This window comes from Natator depressus, chromosome 21 (genome assembly GCF_965152275.1).
Source record: "Natator depressus isolate rNatDep1 chromosome 21, rNatDep2.hap1, whole genome shotgun sequence".
NCBI classification, from domain to species: Eukaryota; Metazoa; Chordata; order Testudines; family Cheloniidae; genus Natator; species Natator depressus.
Window position 1 is genome coordinate 16,601,420 of NC_134254.1, and position 24,405 is coordinate 16,625,824.

The 24,405-nt window shown below is 64.6% G+C and overlaps 1 protein-coding gene across 5 annotated transcripts in view; it reads left to right on the forward strand.

Annotated features, from left to right (window-relative positions):
* The first annotated feature begins 8,104 nt into the window (after positions 1–8,104).
* CELSR2 (cadherin EGF LAG seven-pass G-type receptor 2) overlaps positions 8,105–24,405 on the forward strand; it is a 71,879-nt gene continuing 55,578 nt past the window's right edge. For 2 of the 5 annotated variants that reach the window (XM_074936268.1, XM_074936269.1), the window contains exon 1: positions 8,463–11,555. In XM_074936268.1, the coding sequence (XP_074792369.1) occupies positions 8,555–11,555 (3,001 nt within the window). In that variant the 5' untranslated portion in view covers positions 8,463–8,554. Of the gene's footprint in view, positions 11,556–24,405 lie in introns of all 5 variants that reach the window. The other 3 variants (XM_074936266.1, XM_074936267.1, XM_074936265.1) reach the window with 2 other exon arrangements.

The window sequence follows — 24,405 nt, forward strand, 5'->3', positions numbered from 1 at the left end:
TCCCTCTCCGCCGATTGGTTCCCTGGATTCAAATTCAAACCCTTGGCCATTACAGGAGCAGGGCCTGGATCCTGTCCCAAAAAGACACAGTCACTCCGCAACAGGGTCTCACAGCTGATATCCTGGAGAACCCCAACGACCAGGCAGCCCCACCCCTCCTGGGTCTGCACAGGGATCTGGGCCATAGGCAGGGCGAGGGGCTTCATCCCTGGGACCCTCACCCAGCTCACACAGCCCCTCAGCATCTGAGGCTGCACCACCCAGGGCCTGACTAAAGGTTGGGGTTAGGAGTGGGAGCCTGTCCACCTCCCCACCCATCCGGCTGACAGAGTCTATGGCCTTGGGACCCAGCAAGGGAGCTAGACACCGGGGCTTTTCCGCAGGGTCCCCCTGGTTCAAATCGCCAGCCTGCTCAAAGGCAGTGAGGTGGGCATCCACATCCCCCCACCCCCCTTAACCAGGGGCAGCAATTTAGTCTCGAGGTTCCCTGTGGAACTGGCACCCCGGGGTCTATCCCCACTCACCCCGGGGAGGTCCCCTAGGCCTCTCCGCTCCCCCACCGCCAGTTCATGCTGCTGCTGCTTCTGCAGCTCTTTCTCAGGCTCTTGCTGTCTCTCACAGTCCTCTTGCTCTCTCGGACTCAGCTCCAATCCCGTCTGCCTCCGATCCCCAGATGGGGAACCCGATCGTGAAGACCCTTGTCTGGTCGGGGACAGGAGTCTTGGGGATGCCTGGCTCCCACTCCAGCTGCTCCCAGATCCTGCTATAGCCCCATTTGGGGTCAGGAATCTGTTCCTTAGAGTGATCATCCTCCTCCAGCTGCACGATTAACTGTGCTTTGGTGAACTTTCCAATGCTCAACCCTTTCTTTCTGCACAGGGTTACAATGTCCTTCTTCAGGAGACGGTGACAGGCCATCACTCCGCTCTTCCCCAGTTGTTGTGGACTCACAGGCCTGTGTGCTGTCAGCTCCCCACAGTTTCCAGGGAGAACCCCTAGTGTGCCAGCCCTTCTTGAGGTCACCACCTCTTTGCCAGGGTCGAGCTGCAGACTCCTCCGCCCCTTGGACCGCTCGCTGCAATCCCCAGGGGAATTTTGTTACTGCAAAACTCCTTCTCTCTCCCAGGGCCAAGCCACAGGCTCCTTCGCCCCTGAGACTGCTCACCGCAGTCCCCAGGGGGACCCCATTACTGCACAGACCTTCTCGCTGGTCACACACTCCCAGGGGTTAACCGCCCCCCAAAACCACTCCTCTCTGAGCCTTCAGCACGCCTGGTCCTTGTCAATCCCCCTTCGTTTTACTGCTCCCCCGTCACTTACTGCAGGAAGCGCCATCCACGAGTGCAGTATATCCCACCGCTGCCACCAGTTGTCACGGAGTCCCTGGGCGATGCTCTGGAACTGCTCCCCATGAAGCCAGTCAGGACTCTGGGGAAGTCTCCTCTCTGTGAGCAGCCTGTCTGCAGGACACGCAGCTCACACAGCTTCCACCTTCCTGGGTCTGACCTCGGAGCATTCAGCATCCTCTGCCCCTCCCTGTGCTTCCCACAGCGAGTCCGCCCAGGCGGGGTCCTGGGAAAGCCAGAGGGTCCTGCCCCCCAACTACGCAGTCAGACGTGACTCTCAGCCAGCCAGTAAAACAGAAGGTTTATTAGATGACAGGAACATGGTCTAAAACAGAGCTTGTAGGTGCAGAGAACAGGACCCCTGAGCTGGGTCCATTTTGGGGGGCAGTGAGCCAGACAACCACGTCTGCCCTTCACTTCACATCCCAGCCAGCCCCAAACCGAAACTCCCTCCAGCCCCTCCTCCTCTGGGCTTTGTCCCTTTCCCGGGCCAGGAGGGCACCTGATTCCTTTGTTCTCCAACCCTTTAGCTCTCACCTTGCAGGGGGAAGGGCCCAGGCCATCAGTTGCCAGGAAACAGGGTGTCGGCCATTCTCTGTGTCCAGACCCCTGCACACACCTGCCCTTTAGGGCTCTGCAACGATCATACACCCTTACCCCACCACCTAGATACTTAAGAACTGCCTAGGGGAAACTGAGGCACCCCCACACTATTCAGAGGACACATTAAGAACAGTCCCACTTCGACACATCACAACACAGAGCTGGGGTCAGGCAGCTGCTTTGCTGCGAAATGAGCAAGGAAGGGGGTGGTGGTGGGGTGTCATATTTTCCCAGTTGACCCCAATGCAATGGCCTGGCTGGTGTATGAGTCACCACTGCCATGCCACCTACTGCTTGGTACAGAACAGCGTGGCTGTGTGTCAGAGACCCTGTCCTGTTAACTGCTAATGGAGATTTGGCACAACACACTGTAGTCAGGGGTTGACCCCACTTGTGCAAAACCAGTGGGTTTTCCGCGGCGGCGGCTGCGGGCTCCGGCCCTCGTGGCAAGCTGCAGCTATCCAGCCACTGTTGTCCTCAGCTCCGCAGGGGCTCGTCAGTAGCCGCCCCAGCCGCTTTCAGCCCAAGCTGGCGGACTGGCTCCGGCGGAGATGGGGGCGCGCCGGCCTCTGGCTGCCTGCGGGCGGGAGCCGGACTTCAGAGGCCTCTGTGGCTCTTGGTTTGGGGCTCTCAGGCTCCGCCTGTGTCTGCTTGCTGAGCTGGAGCGCCGGGAAAGGCCCCTGCCACGGGCCCTGGGCCAGCCGGGCACCAGCCCGCCCTGCTCAGCAGCTGCGAGGAGAGGGGCAGCTTCACCCCGCAGCCGGTTCGAGCCCCCGGCCCGGCAGGCGGCTGAATTAACACACCCTGGCCCCGGCCTCGCCTGGCCGCTTGGGCCCCAGCCACCGCTTTCTTTGGCGGCTTCTTGACAACGCCAGTCTCGGGCCTGCCCGGCAAAGGCGGCGGCAGCCCCTGCCTCGGGAAGGGGCGCGCGGCGCGGGGGACAATTGCCCTGGCCGCTGAGCGGGGCATCGCCCTTTTAAGAGGGCGCAGCCCCGCCGGCGGCGAGCCGCGCGCAGGTGCGGCCGGGCTCGTGTCCTCGCAGGACAGACACCGGCGCGAGGTGCGTGCGGCCGCCCCGCGCGGGGGACGCTGCGGGGCCCCGCGTGCGGCCCGGCCGGGGCGCCCCTGGGCCGGGGCCGGGCAGGCGGCGGGTGCTGGGCACCAGCGCGGCAGGGGACGGTCACGGACCTCGGCCTGGAGCCCGCAGCAAGGCCACAAACAAACCCAGTGCGGGAGAAACAGCCGGGCTCGGTCCCGCGGGGCGAGGATCAGGTGCTGCCGAAAGCCCCCGCCGGGGAGCCCGCAGTTAGTTTCTGCCCTGCGGCAGGAGGACCCCGAGCCCGTGTCAGTGACAGCTGCAGCTAAAGCCACTCGCCAGGATTTAGCGCTTCTCCCCGCAAACAGACCCCCGCCCCCATCATCAGAGTCCAGATCCAGTGTCTCCCCACGAGAGGTGACGCTAACGCCTAGGGGGTGTCTGAACCTGCCCCTCTCGCCCCTGCAGCCTGGGCGCTCGCTGCCCCCCAGGGGCAGCCAACCCGGGGCCCCAGTCAGCTCCCAGGCAGGGCAACAGGCCAGTTCTTGGCATGGTTAGACCCGACTTTAATCCCATTCACCCCGGTGTCAATCGGGAGTAACCCAATGGGCCCAATTCCCCTCACACTCGCCCTGGTGTAAATCAGGAGTAGCCCGCTGGGCTCACTCTTAGAATCATGGACTATCAGGGTTGGCAGGGACCTCAGGAGGTCATCGAGTCCCACCCCCTGCTCAAAACAGGACCCATCCCCGACTAAATAACCCACCTGGCCCAATCCCCTCTCACCCACCGTGGTGTAAATCAGGAGGCACTGTTTGGTGCAAGCTGGCGCAGGAAGGGAGAGCCTGCTCCCTGAGAATGCTTTGTTTGCGGCCGCAGTCCGCCTTTGCCTGAAAGGCGCTGGTTGCTCCTGGAGGTGTTTGGCTGCAGCCTGAGCACACCGAGGCCGGGAAATGACTCAGATCCACAGCTTGGCAACGCCCCTTTTTAATTTGATGCCACAAAAACTTTGAAAACATATTTCTGAAAATCCCCAGCTCGTAAGATCAACTCCTCCATGGTCCGTTTACACTGAATGGGCCCAGTGCTAAGTTGGTGTAAAGGGAAGTTACTACACTGGTTTACACCAGCTGAGGCTCTGGCCCCCGGAGCCTGGGACGCAGCAGAAGCAGGTGTGCAGGAGGCTGGAGTGTCCTGTTTACATGATGATCTGGTGGCTACAGAACCCCAGGGCCAGGCCAGTTTCCTTGTCCCTGGTGAGTGATGCCTGGGGCAGCCAAGAAAGGCTGACTTAGGCCATTGCACAGACAAACCTCTCCTGGAAACTGAAGTCAGCAGCTCCTGGGCTCAGGCCTGGTTCCTCACACCCCCAACACACACGGGGGCAGTTGGCTACACGGATTTAAAGGAGGACTTGTGGCACCTTAGAGACTAACCAATTTATCTGAGCATGAGCTTTCGTGAGCTACAGCTCTCTTCATCAGATGCATTCAGTGGAAAATACAGGGGGGAGATTTATATACACAGAGAACATGAAACAATGGGTGTTACCATACACACTGTAACGAGAGTGATCGCTTAAGGTGAACTATTACCAGTGGGGGGGGAGGGGGGGAGGGGGAGGGGGAGGGGAGAAAACCCTTTGTAGTGATAATCAAGGTGGGCCATTTCCAGCAGTTGACAAGAACGTCTGAGGAACACTGGGGGGTGAAGGGGGGGAATAAAAGTGGGGAAATAGTTTTACTTTGTGTAATGACCCATCCACTCCCAGTCTCTATTCAAGCCTCAGTTAATTGTATCCAGTTTGCAAATTAATTCCAATTCAGCAGTCTCTGGTTGGAGTCTGTTTGTGAAGTTTTTTTGTTGAAGAATTGCCACTTTTAGGTCTGTAATCGAGTGACCAAAGAGATTGAAGTGTTCTCCAACTGGTTTATGAATGTTATAATTCTTGACGTCTGATTTGTGTCCATTTATTATTTTATGTAGGGACTGTCCAGTTTGGCCAATGTACATGGCAGAGGGGCATTGCTGGCACAGGATGGCATCTATCACATTGGTAGATGTGCAGGTGAACGAGCCTCTGATAGTGTGGCTGATGTGATTAGGCCCTAGGATGGTGTCCCCTGAATAGATATGTGGACACAGTTGGCAACGGGCTTTGTTGCAAGGATAGGTTCCTGGGTTAGTGCTTCTGTTGTGTGGTGTGTGGTTGCTGGTGAGTATTTGCTTCAGGTTGGGGGGCTGTCTGTAAGCAAGGACTGGCCTGTCTCCCAAGATCTGTGAGAGTGATGGGTTGTCCTTCAGGATAGGTTCTAGACCCTTGATGATGCGCTGGAGAGGTTTTAGTTGGGGGCTGAAGGTGATGGCTAGTGGCATTCTGTTATTTTCTTTGTTAGGCCTGTCCTGTAGTAGGCGACTTCTGGGAACTCTTCTGGCTCTGTCAATCTGTTTCTTCACTTCCGCAGGTGGGTATTGTAGTTGTAAGAATGCTTGATAGAGATCTTGTAGGTGTTTGTCTCTGTCTGAGGGGTTGAAGCAAATGCGGTTGTATCGCAGAGCTTGGCTGTAGACAATGGATCGTGTGGTGTGGTCTGGATGAAAGCTGGAGCCATGTAGGTAGGAATAGCGGTCAGTAGGTTTCCGGTATAGGGTGGTGTTTATGTGACCATCGCTTATTAGCACAGTAGTGTCCAGGAAGTGGATCTCTTGTGTGGACTGGACCAGGCTGAGGTTGACGGTGGGATGGAAATAGTTGAAATCATGGTGGAATTCCTCAAGGGCTTCTTTTCCATGGGTCCAGATGATGAAGAGGTCATCAATATAGCGCAAGTAGAGTAGGGGCGTTAGGGGACAAGAGCTGAGGAAGCGTTGTTCTAAGTCAGCCATAAAAATGTTGGCATACTGTGGGGCCATGCGGGTACCCATGGCAGTGCCGCTGATTTGAAGGTATACATTGTCCCCAAATGTGAAATAGTTATGGGTGAGGACAAAGTCACAAAGTTCAGCCACCAGGTTTGCTGTGACATTATCGGGGATACTGTTCCTGACAGCGTGTAGTCCATCTTTGTGTGGGATGTTGGTGTAGAGGGCTTCTACATCCATAGTGGCCAGGATGGTGTTTTCAGGAAGATCACCAATGGATTGTAGTTTCCTCAGGAAGTCAGTGGCCCATCTTGATTATCACCACAAAAGGTTTTCTTCCCCCCCCCGCCCCGCTCTCCTGCTGGTATTATCTCATCTTACGTGATCACTCTCCTTACAGTGTGTATGGTAACACCCATTGTTTCATGTTCTCTGTGTATATAAATCTCCCCACTGTATTTTCCACTGAATGCATCCGATGAAGTGAGCTGTAGCTCACGAAAGCTTATGCTCAAATAAATTGGGTAGCCTCTAAGGTGCCACTAGTCCTCCTTTTCTTTTTGTGAATACAGACTAACACGGCTGCTACTCTGATACATGGATTTAGTCTCCCACGGTGTCATGGGGGGAGGGATAGCTCAGTGGTTTGAGCATTGGCCTGCTAAACCCAGGGTTGTGAGCTCAATCCTTGAGGGGGCCATTTAGGGGTCTGGGGCAAAAATTGGGGATTGCTCCTACTTTGAGCAGGGGGTTGGACTAGATGACCTCCTGAGGTCCTGTCCCTTCACTGCGACCTCCTGCCCACCAAGGATGGGCTACCGGACTGGGGCGAGTTTGGAGTTTATTGATTAACTATTTCCTTTCTGCTTTGCTGCATTAATTCTGGAAGAGGAGTGACTGTGTGTATGTGTGGGTGTCTATGTTGAGTGCAAAGTTTGCACACAGCATGTGCACAGTGAATGTGTGTGTATACGTGTGTGCACAGGGTGTGGGCATGTCAGCATTCCCTGAATCCAAACTCCATGTCTGTTCACACTAACCCCACTTCTCTGGAGCCCCCCTCCCTCAGTCAAACTAGCAGGAGCAGAGCAGTCCTTGGCCATAACAGAGCCTGGCTGGTGTGGATGCAGAGTGTGAGGAGATGGAGAGAGCTGGTGTGTACAGACCAGGGCTGGTGCGTATGGACCGCCATTCCCGCTAAGCTGTGCGTGTGCATACAGATCCTAAACCTCACACACATGGTGAAACACTGTGCGCACAACAATTTGCACCAAAGAAATTTTTTGCACACACGGCCTGTCAAAAATTAGAGGGAACATTGGTATGGACCAGGGCTGGAGTGTACGGACCAGGGTGCTCTGCCCAGCTGGTCTCTGTGGATGGCGGCCCGTCTCAGCCCAGGATCCCACACTTTCTTATCCCTCTTCTGCAATGGGGACATGACTGAGCAGGGGGGGCTAGGAGAGGAACCCAGGAGTCCTGGGGCTCCCTGGGCCCCTTCTCTGACCATTAGACTTCACTGCCCCTCACCTGGTAGATGACTCTAATGAGCCTGATGGAGACAGGCTGGCTGCCCTAGGAGCCGCCCCAGCCCCTGCCCCGCGCCCGGGAAGAGCACTGTGCCTCTGGCTGCTCACAGGGGCCCGGGTGGGTCCCCCGGCTGGTGGCGAGGCTGCCGTGGCTCCTTTAAGGGCCGCCGCGCTGCGCCGAGCAGGTCTATGGTAATGAGCCTCCCGCAAGCCCCCGCCGCCGCGCCGCAGAACCGGGGCTGCCGGGCAGGGAGAGCGGAGCTGGGCCAGGGCGCTCGGCCGGGGGCGGCTCGGTCTCCTAGAGCCGGGGGCGCAGGGATCCGGGGGGCGCACGGGGATCGGGGGGGCGCAGGGAGCCGGGGGGCGAGATCCGGGGGGCGCAGGGAGCCGGGGGGCGCACGGGGATCGGGGGGCGCAGGGAGCCGGGGAGTGAGATCCGGGGGGCGCACGGGGATCGGGGGGGCGCAGGGAGCCGGGGGGCGGGGAGCCGGGGGGCGCACGGGGATCGGGGGGGCGCAGGGAGCCGGGGGGCGGGGATCGGGGGGGCGCACGGGGATCGGGGGGGCGCAGGGAGCCGGGGGGCGCGGGGAGCCGGGGGGCGGGGAGCCGGGGGGGCACGGGGATCGGGGGGCGCAGGGAGCCGGGGAGCGCAGGGAGCCGGCCGGGCATGAGGCCCGGGGCCGGGCAGCGCCGCCGTAGGAGCCGCCGCTGAGCCCAGCGAGCGGGCGATGGGCGGTTGCTGCTGCCAGCCCAGCCGCGCTCTCCTGCTGCTCCTGGCGCTCGGGGTGCCGCGGCTGGAGGGCGCAGCGCCCGGGCACCGCGGGCCGTGCGCGCTGGGGCCCGCGGCCGGGACGCGGCTGATGCTGCTGGGCCGGTCCCGGCCGCCGCCGCGCTGCGCCCTCTGGCTCTGCCCGGCAGGTGCAGCCGGCCTCTGGGCGCACATGGCCGGGCAGGGCTGCGGGGCTGCCGGGGAGAGGGAGCTGCTGAGCCGGCTGCTGCTGCCCCAGGCTCCTGGGGACAGGAGGTGGAGCTGGGCGCTGTGCTTGGAGCCCGGCTCCCGCATCCCCCTGCCGCCCGCGGCCGCTTGGGGAGGCTGCCAGCCGCGGTGCAGGGTGCGGGGCGCCGGGGGGAGCCTCTCCCCCCAGGCCTCGGGGGAGCTGATCCTCCCCGTCCGGGCCATGTGTCTCCGGTCGGGGCATCCGGTGCGCTTGGGGCTGCTGTGCGAGCGGTGCGCGAAGGGGGAAGGGGCGGGGGGGCTCAGGCAGGGGAGGGGCGCTAGGGTCTTGGTCAGCTGGAGTCTGGGTCTGAGCTCCCCTGGGCAGCAGGTGGAGCTGGAGAAGCTGCTCCAGGGCGCGGATGGGGCCCCGGGCCGGGGGAGCAGCCGGAGGAAGCGGAATGTCAACACCAGTCCCCAGTTCCAGCCGCCCACCTACCAGGTGTCGGTGCCAGAGAACAGGCCAGCCGGCACCCCGGTGATCTCGCTGCAGGCCACGGACCCCGACGAGGGCGAGGCGGGCCGGCTGCACTACTCCATGGCTGCACTCTTCGACAGCCGCTCCAACAGCTTCTTCACCATCGACCCCCTGAGCGGGGCCGTGAGCACGGCCGAGGAGCTGGACCGTGAGACCAAGAGCACCCACGTCTTCCGGGTGACGGCCGTGGACCATGGCACCCCCCGGCGCACGGCCCTGGCCACGCTCACCATCCTGGTGAGCGACACCAATGACCACAGCCCTGCCTTCGAGCAGCAGGAGTACAAGGAGAGCGTGCGGGAGAACCTGGAGATCGGGTACGAGGTGCTGACAGTCAGGGCCACCGACGGGGACGCCAGTGCCAACGCCAACATCCTCTACCGACTCCTTGATGGTGACGGGGCCAACGCAGCCTTTGAGATTGACCCCCGCTCCGGGGTCATCCGCACCAAGGGGCTGGTGGACAGGGAGTCTGTGGAGTCCTACCAGCTCCTGGTGGAGGCCAGCGACCAGGGCAGGGACCCAGGGCCCCGCAGCACCACAGCCACTGTCCACATTGCCGTGGAGGACGACAATGACAATGCGCCGCAGTTCAGTGAGAAGCGCTACGTGGCCCAGGTGCCTGAGGACGTGGCCACCAACTCCCACGTGCTGCGGGTGACGGCCACGGATCGGGACAAAGGCAGCAGTGCCCTGGTGCACTACAGCATCATGAGCGGGAACACCCGGGGCCAGTTCCACATTGACGCCCAGACGGGCAGCATTGACGTGGTCAGCCAGCTGGACTACGAGCTGAGCAAGGAGTACACGCTCCGCATCCGGGCCCAGGACGGGGGGCGGCCCCCTCTGTCCAACATCACCGGGCTGGTGACCATCCAGGTCTTGGACGTCAACGACAATGCTCCCATCTTCGTCAGCACCCCCTTCCAGTCCACGGTGCTGGAGAACGTGCCCCTCGGCTACTCGGTCCTACACATCCAGGCCATCGATGCGGACTCCGGGGATAATGCTCGGCTGCAGTATGCCCTGTTGGAGGCTGGCACCAGGTTCCCCTTCGCCATCAGCAACAGCACGGGCTGGATCGTGGTGGCCTCGGAGCTGGACCGGGAGACGGTGGATTTCTACAGCTTTGGGGTGGAGGCCCGGGACCACGGCAGCCCCCCCATGGCTTCCTCGGCCAGTGTCAGCATCACTGTGCTGGACGTGAATGACAACAACCCCGAGTTCACCCTGAAGGAGTACTCTGTGCGGCTGAACGAGGATGCTGCCATGGGCACCAGTGTCCTGACCGTCTCGGCCATTGACCGGGACGCCAACAGCGTCATCACCTACCAGATAGCCAATGGCAACACCCGCAACCGCTTCTCCATCACCAGCCAGAGTGGGGGCGGCCTCATCACCCTGGCGCTGCCGCTGGATTACAAGTTGGAGCGGCAATACCTGCTGACTGTCACGGCCTCCGACGGCACCCGGCTCGACACGGCCCAGGTGTTCGTCAATGTGACTGATGCCAACACCCACCGGCCAGTCTTCCAGAGCTCCCACTACACTGTCAACATCAATGAGGACCGGCCGGTTGGCACCACGGTGGTGCTCATCAGTGCCACGGACGAGGACACGGGGGAGAACGCCCGTATCACCTACTTTATGGAGGACAGTATTCCCCAGTTCCAGATCGACGTGGACACAGGCGCGGTCACTACCCAGATGGAGCTGGACTATGAGGACCAAGTATCCTACACACTGGCCATCACGGCCCGGGACAATGGCATTCCGCAGAAATCAGACACCACCTACTTGGAAATCCTGGTCAACGATGTCAATGACAACACGCCCCAATTTCTGCGGGATGCCTACCAGGGCTCTGTCTACGAGGACGTCCCGGCCTTCACCAGCGTCCTGCAGGTCTCCGCCACTGACCGGGACGCGGGGCTCAATGGGAGGGTGTTCTACACCTTCCAAAGTGGGGATGATGGGGATGGGGACTTCATAATTGAATCTACCTCTGGCATCGTGCGGACGTTGCGCCGGTTGGACCGAGAGAACGTCCCTCTCTACGAGCTACGAGCCTACGCTGTGGACAAGGGCGTCCCGGCCACAAGGACCCCCGTCGACATCCAGGTGGCCATCCTGGATGTGAACGACAACCCCCCGGTCTTTGAGCGGGACGAGTTTGACGTCTTTGTGGCAGAGAACAGCCCCATCGGCCTGGCGGTGGCGCGGATCACGGCCAGCGACCCGGACGAGGGCACCAATGCCCAGGTCATGTACCAGATCGTGGAGGGCAACATTCCCGAGGTCTTCCAGCTTGACATCTTCTCCGGGGAGCTGACGGCGCTGATGGATCTGGATTACGAGGCCAAGGCAGAGTATGTCATCGTGGTCCAGGCCACCTCGGCCCCGCTGGTGAGCCGGGCCACGGTGCACGTCCGCCTGTTGGACCAGAATGACAACCCCCCTATGCTGAGAAACTTTGAGATCCTCTTCAACAACTACATCACCAACAAGTCCAGCAGCTTCCCCAGCGGGGTGATCGGCCGCATCCCAGCCCACGACCCCGACATCTCGGACACGCTCGCCTACAGCTTTGAGCAGGGCAACGAGCTGCACCTGCTGCTGCTGAACCGCAGTTCCGGGGAGCTGCGTCTGAGCCGGGCGCTGGACAACAACAGGCCCCTGGAGGCCATCATGCGGGTGTCTGTCTCAGGTAAGACTCCGGCCGGGCGGGGGGGGCCTAGGCCAAACTCAGGGGCACATTCAGGTCAGTGGGGTTTTGTCCTGGACGTTCAAGGGGCCGGGGTGTCAGCCAGAGAAGGGGGGAAGGACCCATTCGGTGTCGTGCAGGCCAGAGGGCCCACGCCGGGGTCCTGGCCGGAGCAGCGTCTCTTGGATGCAGACGTCCAGCCTCACCACAAAGACTCCGAGCCACGGCGGAGGTGCCCTGGTCTGGGGCAAACTGCCCAGTGGCTCTGATCTCAGACTTGTAGTGGGGCTAGTGGATATTCCGCGCTGGTGGCCACTTTGTGCCAGGCCCTCTGGCCTCCAGTCCACCTTGAGATGGGGGGTGGGGCGGGAGCTGCTCATTGGTCTCTGCAATTGGCTAAGGCCCAACCAAAGTGCGAATCCCCTGGTTGGGCAATGAGGGAGGCTGTGGCAGCCTGCCAGGGACACCCCCCTCTGCACGCTCAAAACCAACCACCCGGGGCTAGCGCAGGAGGCTATGACCTTTCCACGGCCGAGCCACCCTCAGCCCAGGGGCCAGCAGAGCCGGGGCGGGTGGAGGCTGCCCCACCTCCTCCTCTAGCTTCCAGGGTCTCAGTGGAGAAGAGAAGATCTGAGTGGGCCTGAATCTGCAAGGCTCTGGGTTCTGGTGCAGGAGGCAGGCGTGGGGCCATCGCTGGGGCCGTGGGGCTGCATCGCTCAGGGCTCTGCTACAGAAGTGGCTGGGCCCCCTCAGGGTAATCACAAGGGCTGTGTGTGGCTGTGGTACTGGGGTGGGGACCAAGCAGGGGGGTGGTGCCCACGGAAGGGGCGATCCCTAGAGCTAGCCAGACAGCTTGCCCCGTCCTGCTCCCCTAAATGTAGCTGTAGTGGTGTGGTGGGTGCTGGGGGAGGGGTGTGGTGGGTGTCAGGGGAGGGGCAGGGCGTGGTGGGTGCCGGGGGGCGTGGTGCAGCAGGTGCTGGGGGAGGGGCAGCGGGCGCCGGGGGAGGGGCGCGGTGGGTGCCGGGGGGCGTGGTGCAGCAGGTGTTGGGGGAGGGGCAGCGGGCGCCGGGGGAGGGGCGCGGTGGGTGCCGGGGGGCGTGGTGCAGCAGGTGCTGGGGGAGGGGCAGCGGGCGCCGGGGGAGGGGCGCGGTGGGTGCCGGGGGGCGTGGTGCAGCAGGTGTTGGGGGAGGGGCAGCGGGCGCCGGGGGAGGGGCGCGGTGGGTGCCGGGGGGCGTGGTGCAGCAGGTGCTGGGGGAGGGGCAGCGGGCACTGGGGGAGGAGCGCGGTGGGTGCCGGGGGGCGTGGTGCAGCAGGTGCTGGGGGAGGGGCAGCGGGCGCCGGGGGAGGGGTGCAGCAGGTGTTGGGGGAGGGGAGGGTTGGTGGGTGCTGGGGGAGGGGCGCGGTGGGTGCCGGGGGGCGTGGTGCAGCCCGTCCCTGCTGTCTGTCTGCAGCGCTGCCGGCCCCTCGCAGGGCGACCGGCCCGACCCTCTGGGAACGGCTCCTCTTCCTGTGGGCCCCCACCCCCCCGGGCTTTCGGTGCCCGACTGCCTTGGAATTGCGGGTGGGGGGGCTGGGCCAGAGAGGCCGGGGGTGTAGAACACGCTTGGCCTATGACAGAGCCAGAGCTGACCCCGGTGTCTCCCCTGCCAGCTAGCCCCTGGCCACTGGGCCACCCTGCCAGCTAGCCTCAGCCACCCCGCCCCACCTGCCCCCAGCCCCCCTGGTGTGGGAGTCTCAGTGGAGAAGAGAAGATCTGAGTGGGCCTGGGGACAAGTGTCGGGGGGAGGGGCTGGCCATGCCCATGGGCTAGGGCTGAATCTGAGGTCTCAAGTCTGGGACCTTTCCCCAGCATGTGAGTGGCTGGCACGGGGCCTGAGAAGCAGGGCGGGGTGTGTACCTCGCCAGGCCTTCCCTGCACAGGCTTGGAGGCAGGGCCTGCGCACCATCTCCTGCTCCCGGCTTGGCTCGGGATTTCCCCTGCACGAGTTGGCGCTTGTCGGCGTCTCGCTTGGGCCCCTGTTCTGCCAGCCTGCTGCTGGGGGCCACGGAGCTGCGTCTGCATGGGGGCAGGGCACACGTGGCCCCCCCGCGGTGCCGTGCTGGGGAGCCTGCAGCTGCAGCAGCAAGGTGCTGGGCGCAGCTGGCCAAGGGTGTTGCTGGGGCTGTGCGGGGTGGAGGGCAGGGTGTGCCGGGCTGGGACGAGCCGGGGCAGGACGCGGCACCGGGGGACGAAACGTGCCGCGGGGGTGGGGGAAGCTGCTGAAGCTGCATTTCTGATGATCTGTGCCATGTGACCAGCCTGGATCCCTCTCCCCAGCCCAGCGGGGCCAGCGGTGAGGACGGGCGCTAGCCAGAGCCCAAAGCTGCATTGGGGCTGCCCAGAGTTGGTGCTGCCTGCTGCCTGGGCTGCTCTCGGCGTCCCAGGGCCTGGCTGGCCCGGCTGAGCTGGCGTGGGGTGGGGAGGGGTAGCTGCTCACTGCAGCAGGGGGTGTTCACCCACCCGACCTGCCTGCCGCTGGGCCCTGCTGGAGCCCCGCAACCGAGGGGCCCCTCCTTAATGCAGCTGAAGGGGTAGGTCTGGGACCAGCTGGCAGCTGCAGGCTGGGGGCGGCTGGGGAGCAGCTGTGCCTGAGCCCTGCCATTAGCCTCTCTATGGGGGGGCCGTGCCGTGCACCTGCTGGGCCGGGGGAGGGATCGGAGCAGGTAGGCACTGGGCCGGGCCGCTCTCGCTGTGGGGGCTGGTGATTAGAGCAGTCGCAGCTGGGCCCCCTGCCAGGGCGGTCCCAGCTGGGGCTATGCTGCGAGGTGTCAATAACTCAGACACGCAGCAGCTTTAACCTCCTGGCCCCGGGAGACGCACCGAGCCCTGCCGCCAAGGGGCGGATGCCGTGGCGGGGGCTGGCTTCTCTCCTGGCAGACACAGCGAGGGAGCCGCCCCCCAGCCCTACCACCAGCCTGGCTCGGGTCATGGTGCCCAGCTGGGGACGAGCCTGAGGAAGGGGCTGGGGGCCTGTCTGTGCATTAGATGTGGGGTTGATTGGGGCTGGGGGGAGAGCCGGGGCTAGAGCCCACTGGGAGTCAGGTGTCTACCTGCCTTTGGGGGTCTGGGCCCGAGCTTCTCCCCAGGAGATGAGCCTGAAAACACCTTGGCCCATTGAGCTACGATTCCACGGCCCCCTTGGGGTCCCTGCAAAGGGCCCATCTCCACCAGCAGCACACGAGAGAAGCCCACTGGGGCCAGCCTGGAGGAGTGGGGTGGACAGCAGCCCCCAAACCCTGCTGCCTGGTGCATGGGGCTGGGGGAGAGAGCCAGGGCTGCAGGGCCAGTGACTGGCGTGCTGAGGAAGGACTTGCTACTGCTGCCCCCCGCCAGCCCGACCTGCAGCTCCCCACATTGGGCCAGCTCCAAGCTGCAGGGAATAGCCCACCAGTTTTCAGCTGTCCCTGTGTTCCCGGGGATACACCTCCGCCTGTCAGACTTGTCCTGCTGCTGCCCCCTAAGCCAGGGGCCCGGCTGCGCCCGCACCAGCACAAAGCCCAGGGCGTGACGGAGAGGGTGGGGGCTGAGGGGTGGCGGGGGCTTGGTGGCAGCTAATACACTCGAACCATCTGCTCACCAGTGGGGCTGCAGGCGGAGGCCTGGCTGCCCATGGGCTGCTCACGGAGCACCTCTGCCTTGCCCTGCTCTGGGCAAGGGCTGCCGCTGAGGGAAGAGGGGTACTGGGGGGCGGCCCGGGGGATTGGTGGGTCGAGAAGCCAAGAGATTAGCCCAGCTCGACCTATATGGTTTAGGGGGTGGGGCCTCGAGGGGCACAGGAGCCTTGACTGGGAAGGAGCGGATTGCTGCCATAAGCCGCTGGAGAGACCTGAAGTAGGTCAGGGGCATCCGGCACCCCGGTGAGGCCCATCCCCCCGGCATCTGGCGCTGCCCCCTGAACCCACCCCATCAGCCACTTCATGAGGCTGCACTGTGGGGCTGGCAGGGGAAGGTGGCCTGGGCACAGCCTGTGGGGCTGGGAAGAGCTCTCCTGAGCCAGGCGAAGTGAAGGCTTGTATGACCCAGGGTTGAGCAGAGGGGCACCCCATTCCCCTGCAGGGAGGGGACCAGCCCCCCAGGTGCCCAGGGCACCCACACCAGGGAGCAGCCTGCAGGAGCTGGGAGGAGGGCGATGGACTTGCTGGGGTGTCAGGCTGGAGGGGACCCCAGAGCCCAGCCCCGTTCGCAGGGAGATCAGGGGAGCTGAGGTGCGGGGGGTGAAGGGGGGAGAAGCATCATCCCGAGTTGTGATGCCCTGGGAGGTCTCCTCCCCAGGCAGAGCCCAGAGCCGCGCCCCAGAGAGGTCCCTTCCTACCAAATGGCTGCAAAGACGAGATCTTTTCTCCCCACGTTCCAGTGGGAAACACGCGTGTGGGTCCAGCCGGATGGGCAGGCGCAGCGGGAGGTGAGGGGCAGGGTGTGACGTGGCTCACCGAGGTCTGGGGCCCTGGGGTTCAGTGGGTTGGATTGGGGGAGGGGAGAGCAGGGAGTCTGGACTCCTGGGTTCTGTTCCCAGTTCTGGGATGGGAATGGGTTCTGGTGGCTAGAGCAGGGGAGCTGGGAGTCAGGACTCCTGGGTTCTGTTTCTGACAGCCATTGATGCTCTGTGTCTCAGTTTCCCTACTGCTGATGTAAGGATGAAGCCACCTGTCAGGGACGAGGCTGTTACTGGCTGTTTATCAAGCATTTGGCAAAGAGCAGAGCTTTGGCAGTCGTGTTCCCGCTGCTGGCTGGAGCAATGTGCGTGTCTCTGGGAGGCAGTGGTTTGGGGGACCCCAGGGCACTGCATATGGGGTAAGGAAGCCTGGCCCCTGTGCAAAGGCAGTATTTCCGTTCCAGCCAAGGGGCAGGGCAGGGACTGTGGCCTGGGCCCACGAAGGGTGGGCCGAGGGGGAGGGGCTGAGAGCTCCCAGGGTCCAGGCCTGGGGTGGGGGGAGGCTTGCAGCCGTGTGGGCACCCGCACAGTCGGTCATGTCCTTGTGCCATGGGCAGCTGGGCAATGAGTGACAGACACCCCAGGGCTCTGGTGGCTGGCAGGTGGCACACTGGCAATACCAGGGAGGGGATCCCCTGCTTTGTTGGGTGCCTGGCACATGCCGTGATACCTGGTCTGGACAGGGTCGTGGGAGCTGTCTGTGTGGGGCTGGCCAGCGGTGGGGGCTGGGGAGGCAATTGTGGGTGGGGCCCCACTCCCTGTTATGGGTCTTGCGGGGGCGGGATTGGCATGCTTGTCCTTCCCTGGAAACTCTCCCCACAATTCCTCAGAGTGCACAATTTCCACCGTGGGGCAGCGGCTGGGCAGACCCAAAGGGGGAGGCCCAGGACAGATGTGATACCCACTGATCTCGGCCCAGTCTCTAAGCCCACGGAGGGCGTGGTAGGGTGTGGGGGGGCTGCCCCCTAGGAAAGGAAGGGCTGGAGCCCGGTCCCAGGTGACAGCACTGGGATCGCTGGGCCACCTGCCAATCAGGTGCTGCTTGGATCGTGCTGTGCACTGAGCTGGGGGCACCCGAGTCTTGCCACTGTCTGGGTCCTGCTCATCCTGCGCCCGTCAGTGGGCACATGGGGGCCAGGCCCTTCCCGCCTGCACGTCTACACTGACCTCCACCCTTCCCTGAGCCCCTGGGGCCGGCAGCGCTGGAGCCACGGAGCCCTTGGCTGGGGTGAGACTGAGCCGGCTCCTGGCAGCGGGGGCGACTCTCGAGGGCCTGGCACTCCAGGCTACAGCATCGAGCAGTGCGGCGATGGCTGTGTGCCGGCCTCTGGCCGGTTGAGCTTGGTCTCTTTGATCAGACGCTGCCCGGCCCTTGTGAGCGCTGGCTGGAGCTGTCTGGCCGGGGAAGTGGACTTGTCAGACAATGCTCCAGCTGGGGAAAGGGAGAGATGGTTGGGCTGCTGCTTTTCTGTCACTGAAATGCCCCCGATTTTGGCTGGACCCCTCGGCTGGCCAGGCTCTCACCTTCCCCAGGGCCTCCCTGGTGTCTGGAGAGAGCAGACACTGGGGAATCCCACTGTGCCCTGGGACGTGGCGCTGGGCAGCGCTCACCACCCTTGTGTGTGTGTGTACGTCGGGGGCTGGCCGGCATGCCAGCCCGTCCCTGACCCTCCAGCTTGGCTGGTGCCCGAGAGAGCCAGGCTGGTCCATGCCTGGCAGGCGCCTTCTGGCAGCCACACAGCCTCCAAGTCTTCCCTTCCCACCCCGCCCCAGGGCAGCGCCACCCTGACTGGCCTTTGCCATTCGCTGAGTGCTGGCCCCCCTGCAGCACCCCCTGCCCCTTACTGAGCAGCCCCTCCATATGGAAGGGGCCCCCCCTCCCCATGCTCCCCCTAACCTCCATCCCCTGGCTCAGCTGGGACCTGGGCAGGCCCAGCTGCCCCTGTGGCCCAGGCTGCCCCGGGGGCAATTGGTTACCGAGGCCTGTTTGCCCCCCTGTGTCCAGTCCCCCATTCTCTCTGCTGTGCCCATAGCACTGGCAGGAGAACTCTGCTCCTCTGCTGCCATTCTCAGGCCCGGGGTTTGTGTCTGTGCCACCCTAGCAGCTGGTGCTGGGCGGGCCGGTGGCAGCGGGGGCTGCGCCCTGGGAAGGGGGGTTAAGCAGCTCACAGATGCGATAACATTCAGCCACTGTTGACCCCAGCTGGCTTTGAACCGGTGCCTCAAGGGTACAGGCTCTGCAGTCGGGGCCCGATCCCGGTCTGGGTGCCCTGTGCCAGCCTGCTGGCAGGGGGCTGGCATTGAAGGAGCGATGCAGTGCCCCACCAGTAATGTAACAGTCACCAGCATAAGACTCATGCAGTCAGCAGGTTCTGGCCCTTCTCTGTGCCTCAGTTTCCCAACCAGTGGCCTGAGGATGCTGCTACAAGCCCCCCATGAAGCGATGCTCAGCTGCTGGCTCAGCGCTAGGCACTAAGAGCGATGGGAGCCAGCTCTCCCAGAGGGAGTGGGTCCTGGGCCTACCTTGTGGGGACCTGGGTGTGTGGGTCAGCTCTGATCCCTGGCTCCCGGCCACCATGGTCCCAACCAAAGGAAAGGCCAGGGCAGGGGCTTGTGCTGCTGCTCTGAGGGGCCCGGAGCCAGGGATTTGGGACAATTGTACCCTTTCCTGCTGCCTCCCTCCAGCCGCCCCTGCCCCCCCCCCAGCCTTCGCTGTCACAAAGCCGCAGCCTGGCTCCCCTGGCCGCGTCCCCTTCCCCCGGCGTGGCCTGGCCGCTCATCGCCCTCCCGTAGGATGTGGAACAGATGGACCGACTTGATTTCCCTGCGGGTTCTCCACGGCTCCCGGAAATCACAGGCTCCTTCATAACATAAGGTCCACTGGTGCTGTATCCCTCGTCAGCCCCAGGTCCACGCCCCCGCCTGGCACCGGCCAGCCAGGCACTGGGTGGGGAATGGACCGGACCTTCCACTCCCGGCTGCTGGGTCTGGGTCCTGTGGAGTGTCCTGGCTGTGACAGCTTGTCCCAGGATCCAGACCCCATCTCCCTGCAGCATGACGGGGAGAGAGAGGGTTAGACCCTGGGCTGGGGAGCAGCGCAGGGCACGGGGGGCACATGGACCCTACTGAACCGAAGGGGGGGTTGCAGGTGCCATGCACAGGTGGGATCGGGGGGCATGAAGTCGTTCCCGGGTGGTGCTGGGGGTCCCCCTCACTGTGCCCCCAACTACCTCTGCCTTGCACCCCTGGAATGAGGGGGCCCCCTTTGTTCATGGGGAGCATGGCCATGGGGGTGAGGGTTGGCTGAGGGAGCTGGGTGGGAACCAGCTCTGGGGGAGTTAGCTGTGGAGTTTTGGGTTTTGGCTGAGTTTTGGAGCCGGAAGGGGGATATTGGGCCAGTATCCTGGTGTCTGAGCTTGGCCCCATTCACCTAGCTCTCGCCCATCCCAGTGTCTTGCTGAGACCCGGAAGCCAAAATAACCCTTTGCGTCCCAGCCCAGATCCTGCCCGCAGGGCCTGGCCTAGGCGCAGGTATTTACACCTCCGCTCCACCCCAGAGTCAGGGCTGTGCGCCAGCCAGTGGCTGATCCCTGGTGTCCTGGAGGAAGCTGCCCCCAGGCAGCTGGGTCAGCTGCACTGCACAGTGCTGGGCTGGGCTGCAGGGGGCGCTGCGCTGTGTAGGGCACAGGCAGGGCGCTGTGGGGGATGCTGTGCTGTGTGGGGTACTGGGGGGGGTCTACGCTGTGGGGGGCACAGGCAGGATGCTGTGGGGGGGTCTGTGCTGTGTGGGGCACTGAGGGGGGTTTGCGCTGTGGGGGGGTCCTGTGCTGTGTGGGGCACTGTGGGGGGTTTGCGCTGTGGGGGGCTGTGCTGTGGGGGGCACAGGCAGGATGCTGTGGGGGGTCTGTGCTGCGGGGGGCACTGTGGGGGGTTTGCGCTGTGGGGGGGTCTGTGCTGTGCGGGGCGCAGGCAGGGTTCCTCCTGGCTCGTTAATGGTTCCTGCCCCTCTGGCTCTGGGGGGCAGGGGCGGCACTGGCGGAGCCAATCTCGCCAGTGGGCTGTGTGGGGCAGAGCAGGGGGTGGGTGGGGGATCTGAGACACCCTCCTCCCCCCCCCGTAACTCAACCGTGCTGTTAATGTCCCCCCCGCCTGGCCAGGCCTGCGACTGTGCGTTAGCTGTCAGCTGCATGGGCCGGGGGTGCCCTTGATGCCATCCCGGGGCTCTGCTGCCCCCCTGCTCGCAGAGGGCACCTGGGGCTGGGAGGGGGGTTACACCTCTGGGGTCTGGAGTGGGAGGGTTCAGGGCCTTGGCTGCAGGGGGCTCTCTTCTTTAACCCCTCCAGCGCTGGTGCAGCCAAGTCCTGAGCTGGGCCTGCCCAGCCCGGCGCTGTGCCCGGCAATGGCCCGGTCTGAGTCCAGCAAGGTACCCCCCTTCTGCCGGGGGACCCCAGCCCCTCAGAGACTCTCATGGTACCGTGTGGGGTAGGCCAGGGTGGGACCCAGCATGTCTGAGGGGAGGGTCACGGAGTGGGGGGCTGGCAGAAGAGTCTGTGGGGGATGTCCTTGGGATGTAACCAGCCAGAGCTGGAGTCAGTGAATCTGCCCCCCCGCCATGTGTCTGGGGCTAGTGTGGGGCTGGCAGGGCCTAAGGCCGCATGGGAAGGACAGACGTGGAGGGGGCTGATGACCCAGGTGGCCCCCGCCCGGTGGGTGCCTGCTGGGAGCATCACCATGGGGCCATTGTCTCCATGGTTATCCACATGGGAACCCCCATCACTCAGCCCCCCCCCCACCCCCAGTCTGGTGCCAGAGGATCTGGCTGCAGCCACGTCCCTGTGACCCCTCCAGAGATGGGGGAGGGCACCGGGGGGGGGGCTTTTTCTCCAGCACAGAGGCACAAAGGTGGGGCGGGTGAGGGCGGGGTGGGGGCAGCCAGGCACAAAGGGGCTCGGGGCACCGGGTTGGAAAGCGGAAGAATGAGCCAGGGACTAGAGAATGGGGCAGCTCCCCCTCCCCTCCCCCTCCAGCCTTCCTGCCCTGCCAGCCCCACAGCACCTCCCCCAGCTCCCCACCCTCAGCCCCTGCCCCCACTTCAGCTCCCCATCTGTCACCTTCCCCCGCTCACCCCAGAGCCCCTTTCCCAGCTCCCCGTGGGCCCCCCAGTCCCTTGCCACCCCTTCAGCCTCCCCCTCCCCCAGCTGCCTCCCCCCAGTCTGAGCGTCTGGGGAAGGGGGCGTTTGTCTCGTGAGTCAGAGAGAAGAGAACCGAGTGCGAGGAACAAAAGCCTCCCCTGCATAGCTGGCCCTTTCCTGCTGCCTCCATGGCAACCCAGCGTGGCCAGCCAGAGCCACGGGCCGCTGGACAGGGGCTGGGCATGTGGGGGGCCGAGAGCAGTGGGGCGCGCTCCCACTCCCTCGCCTCGTCTGCCCGCCGTGTCTCAGAGGGGCTGGGGCTGGCAGCTGCTTGGCGGTGGGGGCTGGCAGCACCAGTTGCTGGGCCATAGGGGGCTGGCAGGGCCCCCATGGGGCAGGTTAGATGGCTGAGCTGGGAGGTTAGGGGGCTTGAGCACTGGACCTGGACACTTGGGTTCCAATCCCGCTGGGCTGGCATGTGGAGCGACGTTGGGTTTGTGCGTGTTCCCCAAACGGCCGGCGGATCACAGAGCTGGGACTGGAGGGACCGTGGGGGTCACCGAGCCCAGCAGCCTGCGCTGAGGCAGGGCCAAGGAAACCTCCACCACCCTGGCAGGCCTTTGTCCAGCCTGGGCTCAGCCCCCCATGACGGGGATCCCACAGCCTCCCTGGGTGAGACTGCCCTGGCAGGGTGTTTTCCTCCACCCCAGCCTAAACCGGCCTCGCTGCAATTTACACCCATGCTTCTTGTCCTGGCCCCAGCAGTGAGGGAGACAGCGTAGCAGCAGAGCTGGGGGGGCCCAGGGCTGGGCTAGCAGGGGCTGCGGGTCGGGAGTGAGGGGCACCGGCAGAGCTGGGGGGGGCAGGACTGGGCTAGCAGGGGCTGCGGGTTGGGAGTGAGGGGCACCGGCAGGGCTGGGCTAGCAGGGGCTGCGGGTCGGGAGTGAGGGGCACGGGCAGGGCTGGGGGGCAGGGAGTTAGGGGGACCCTTGTGTGCGCCCGGCCCTTGTCTCTCGGTGGGATCGGGCTGTTCCAAACCCCTGCGGACTCAGCCCAGCTGTCCACTGAACCCACGTGTGCTGGGCAGCCGAGCGGACGCCTGGTGTCACTGTGGCCGAGGGGGAAGCTCTGTGAGGCTGCGCAGACCCAGCAAATGGCTGGGCCCTGCCTGGCACTGGAGCCGCCAGGCTGGGCTGCTGGGGACTGCGCTGGAGGGATTCCCAGGAAGCCAACGCAGGGCTGGGTCACTGGGCCAGGGCCTGTGCTCCGGGACACGGCCCTGGCGTCAGACCCAGCGGGAGAAGATGAAGGGCGCAGGGACGTGGCATCACCCCACTGTCCAGCCAGGCCCAGCCTTGGCCCAGCAGAACCTTCTGTCTTTGGGCTGCTGGTCCCGCTCCAGGGCAGGCTGGTACCGTCTGTGCTCTGTTCGCTGGGCCCTGCGTGTAACGAGCTCGCTGGGGCTCAGCGCAGGCCAGTGTCTGCACAGAAACCAGTGACCACAGTGGGGGCCTCTGCCTGGGCCACTGAGCGGGGGCTGCCCAGGGAGGAGCCGGGTTACGGGCTGAGTCCCGGGCCTGGGCCCTGAACCAGCTAGCTCTGCCCTGGGGTTGGGACTAGGAAGGGGAGGCTGGGCTATGCCCCCACGGCTCCGAGAGCCCCTCAGCCAGGGCTGTCCTTGCCAGGCCCTGCTCCCCTGCCTGATGGGGGGAAGGACCCTAGCATGGCGCCCCCATGGAGCAGGGGGAGATGGCGCACTGCCTGGTGCCAGTCCTGCCCTCAGCCCCAGCAGCGGAGGGAGGAGGAGTCCCCAGCCGGGGCCCTGCCGAGCCCGGGGCCCTGCCTGTGGGCGCAGGGGAGATGTGCTGGCAGTTGCCATGGCAGCTGTTGTCCTTTGTCAAACAATGAATGGAGCTGGGAAACCCTGTGCATATCCCAGGAGGGTCTGCGAGAGCCAGCGCCCCCCGCCCCCCAGCCCTGCCGGTGCCCCTCACTCCCGACCCACAACCCCTGCCAGCCCAGCCCTGGGATCCCCCCACCCCCCAGCCCTGCCGGTGCCCCTCACTCCCGACCCACAACCCCTGCCAGCCCAGCCCTGGGATCCCCCCACCCCCCAGCCCTGCCGGTGCCCCTCACTCCCGACCCACAACCCCTGCCAGCCCAGCCCTGGGCTCCCCGCACCCCCCAGCCCTGCCGGTGCCCCTCACTCCCGACCCGCAGCCCCTGCCAGCCCAGCCCTGGGCTCCCCCCACCCCCCCAGCCCTGCCGGTGCCCCTCACTCCCGACCCGCAGCCCCTGCCAGCCCAGCCCTGGGATCCCCCCACCCCCCAGCCCTGCCGGTGCCCCTCACTCCCGACCCGCAGCCCCTGCCAGCCCAGCCCTGGGATCCCCCCACCCCCCAGCCCTGCCGGTGCCCCTCACTCCCGACCCACAGCCCCTGCCAGCCCGGCCCTGCCCCCCCAGCCCTGCCGGTGCCCCTCACTCCTGACCTGCAGCCCCCTGCCAGCCCGGCCCTGCCTGCCCCCCCAGCCCTGCCGGTGCCCCTCACTCCCGACCCACAGCCCCTGCCCTGGGCTCCCTCCACCCCCCAGCCCTGCCGGTGCCCCTCACTCCCGACCTGCAGCCTCCTGCCAGCCCAGCCCTGCCCCCCCAGCTCTGCCAGTGCCCCTCACTCCCGACCCGCAGCCCCTGCCAGCCCAGCCCTGGGCTCCCCCCAGCCCTGCCGGTGCCCCTCACTCCCGACCCCCAGCTCTGCCGGTGCCCCTCACTCCCGAACCGCAGGCCTGCTATCCCAGGCCCAGGGAGGCCACTTGGTGCGGAGTGTGAAAAGGCCCCTGTGCCTAGGAGGGTTTGTCAGCCCCCACCCCAGGTATCCGAGGCATCCGCACTCCAGCCCAAGAGCCCTTCAGCGCCGGGCACCCAGGGCCCCGTGTTTGCTGAGCTAACAGCTGCCTGCTCCGGGGCGTGGGGTGTGTGTGGGTGGCTCAACCCAGGAATGTCCCGTCTGGGAGGAGAGGGAGGCAGGTGGGAAGGGGCTGGTGGGAGGGGATCAGCTTTCTGGGGCAGGAGAATTGGGGGCCTGGATGGGGGGCCCTTAGGCTGGGGGAGCGAATTCCAGGATAGACATAGCTGAGACAGACATGGGCTGGTGGCTGGGCACTCAGTAAATGTCTCCTGCAGGGGAGCTGTGACATGGCCGCTCTGCCCCCCATGCTCTATAGGTCGCAGGAGGGCACTGGATCCCTGCGC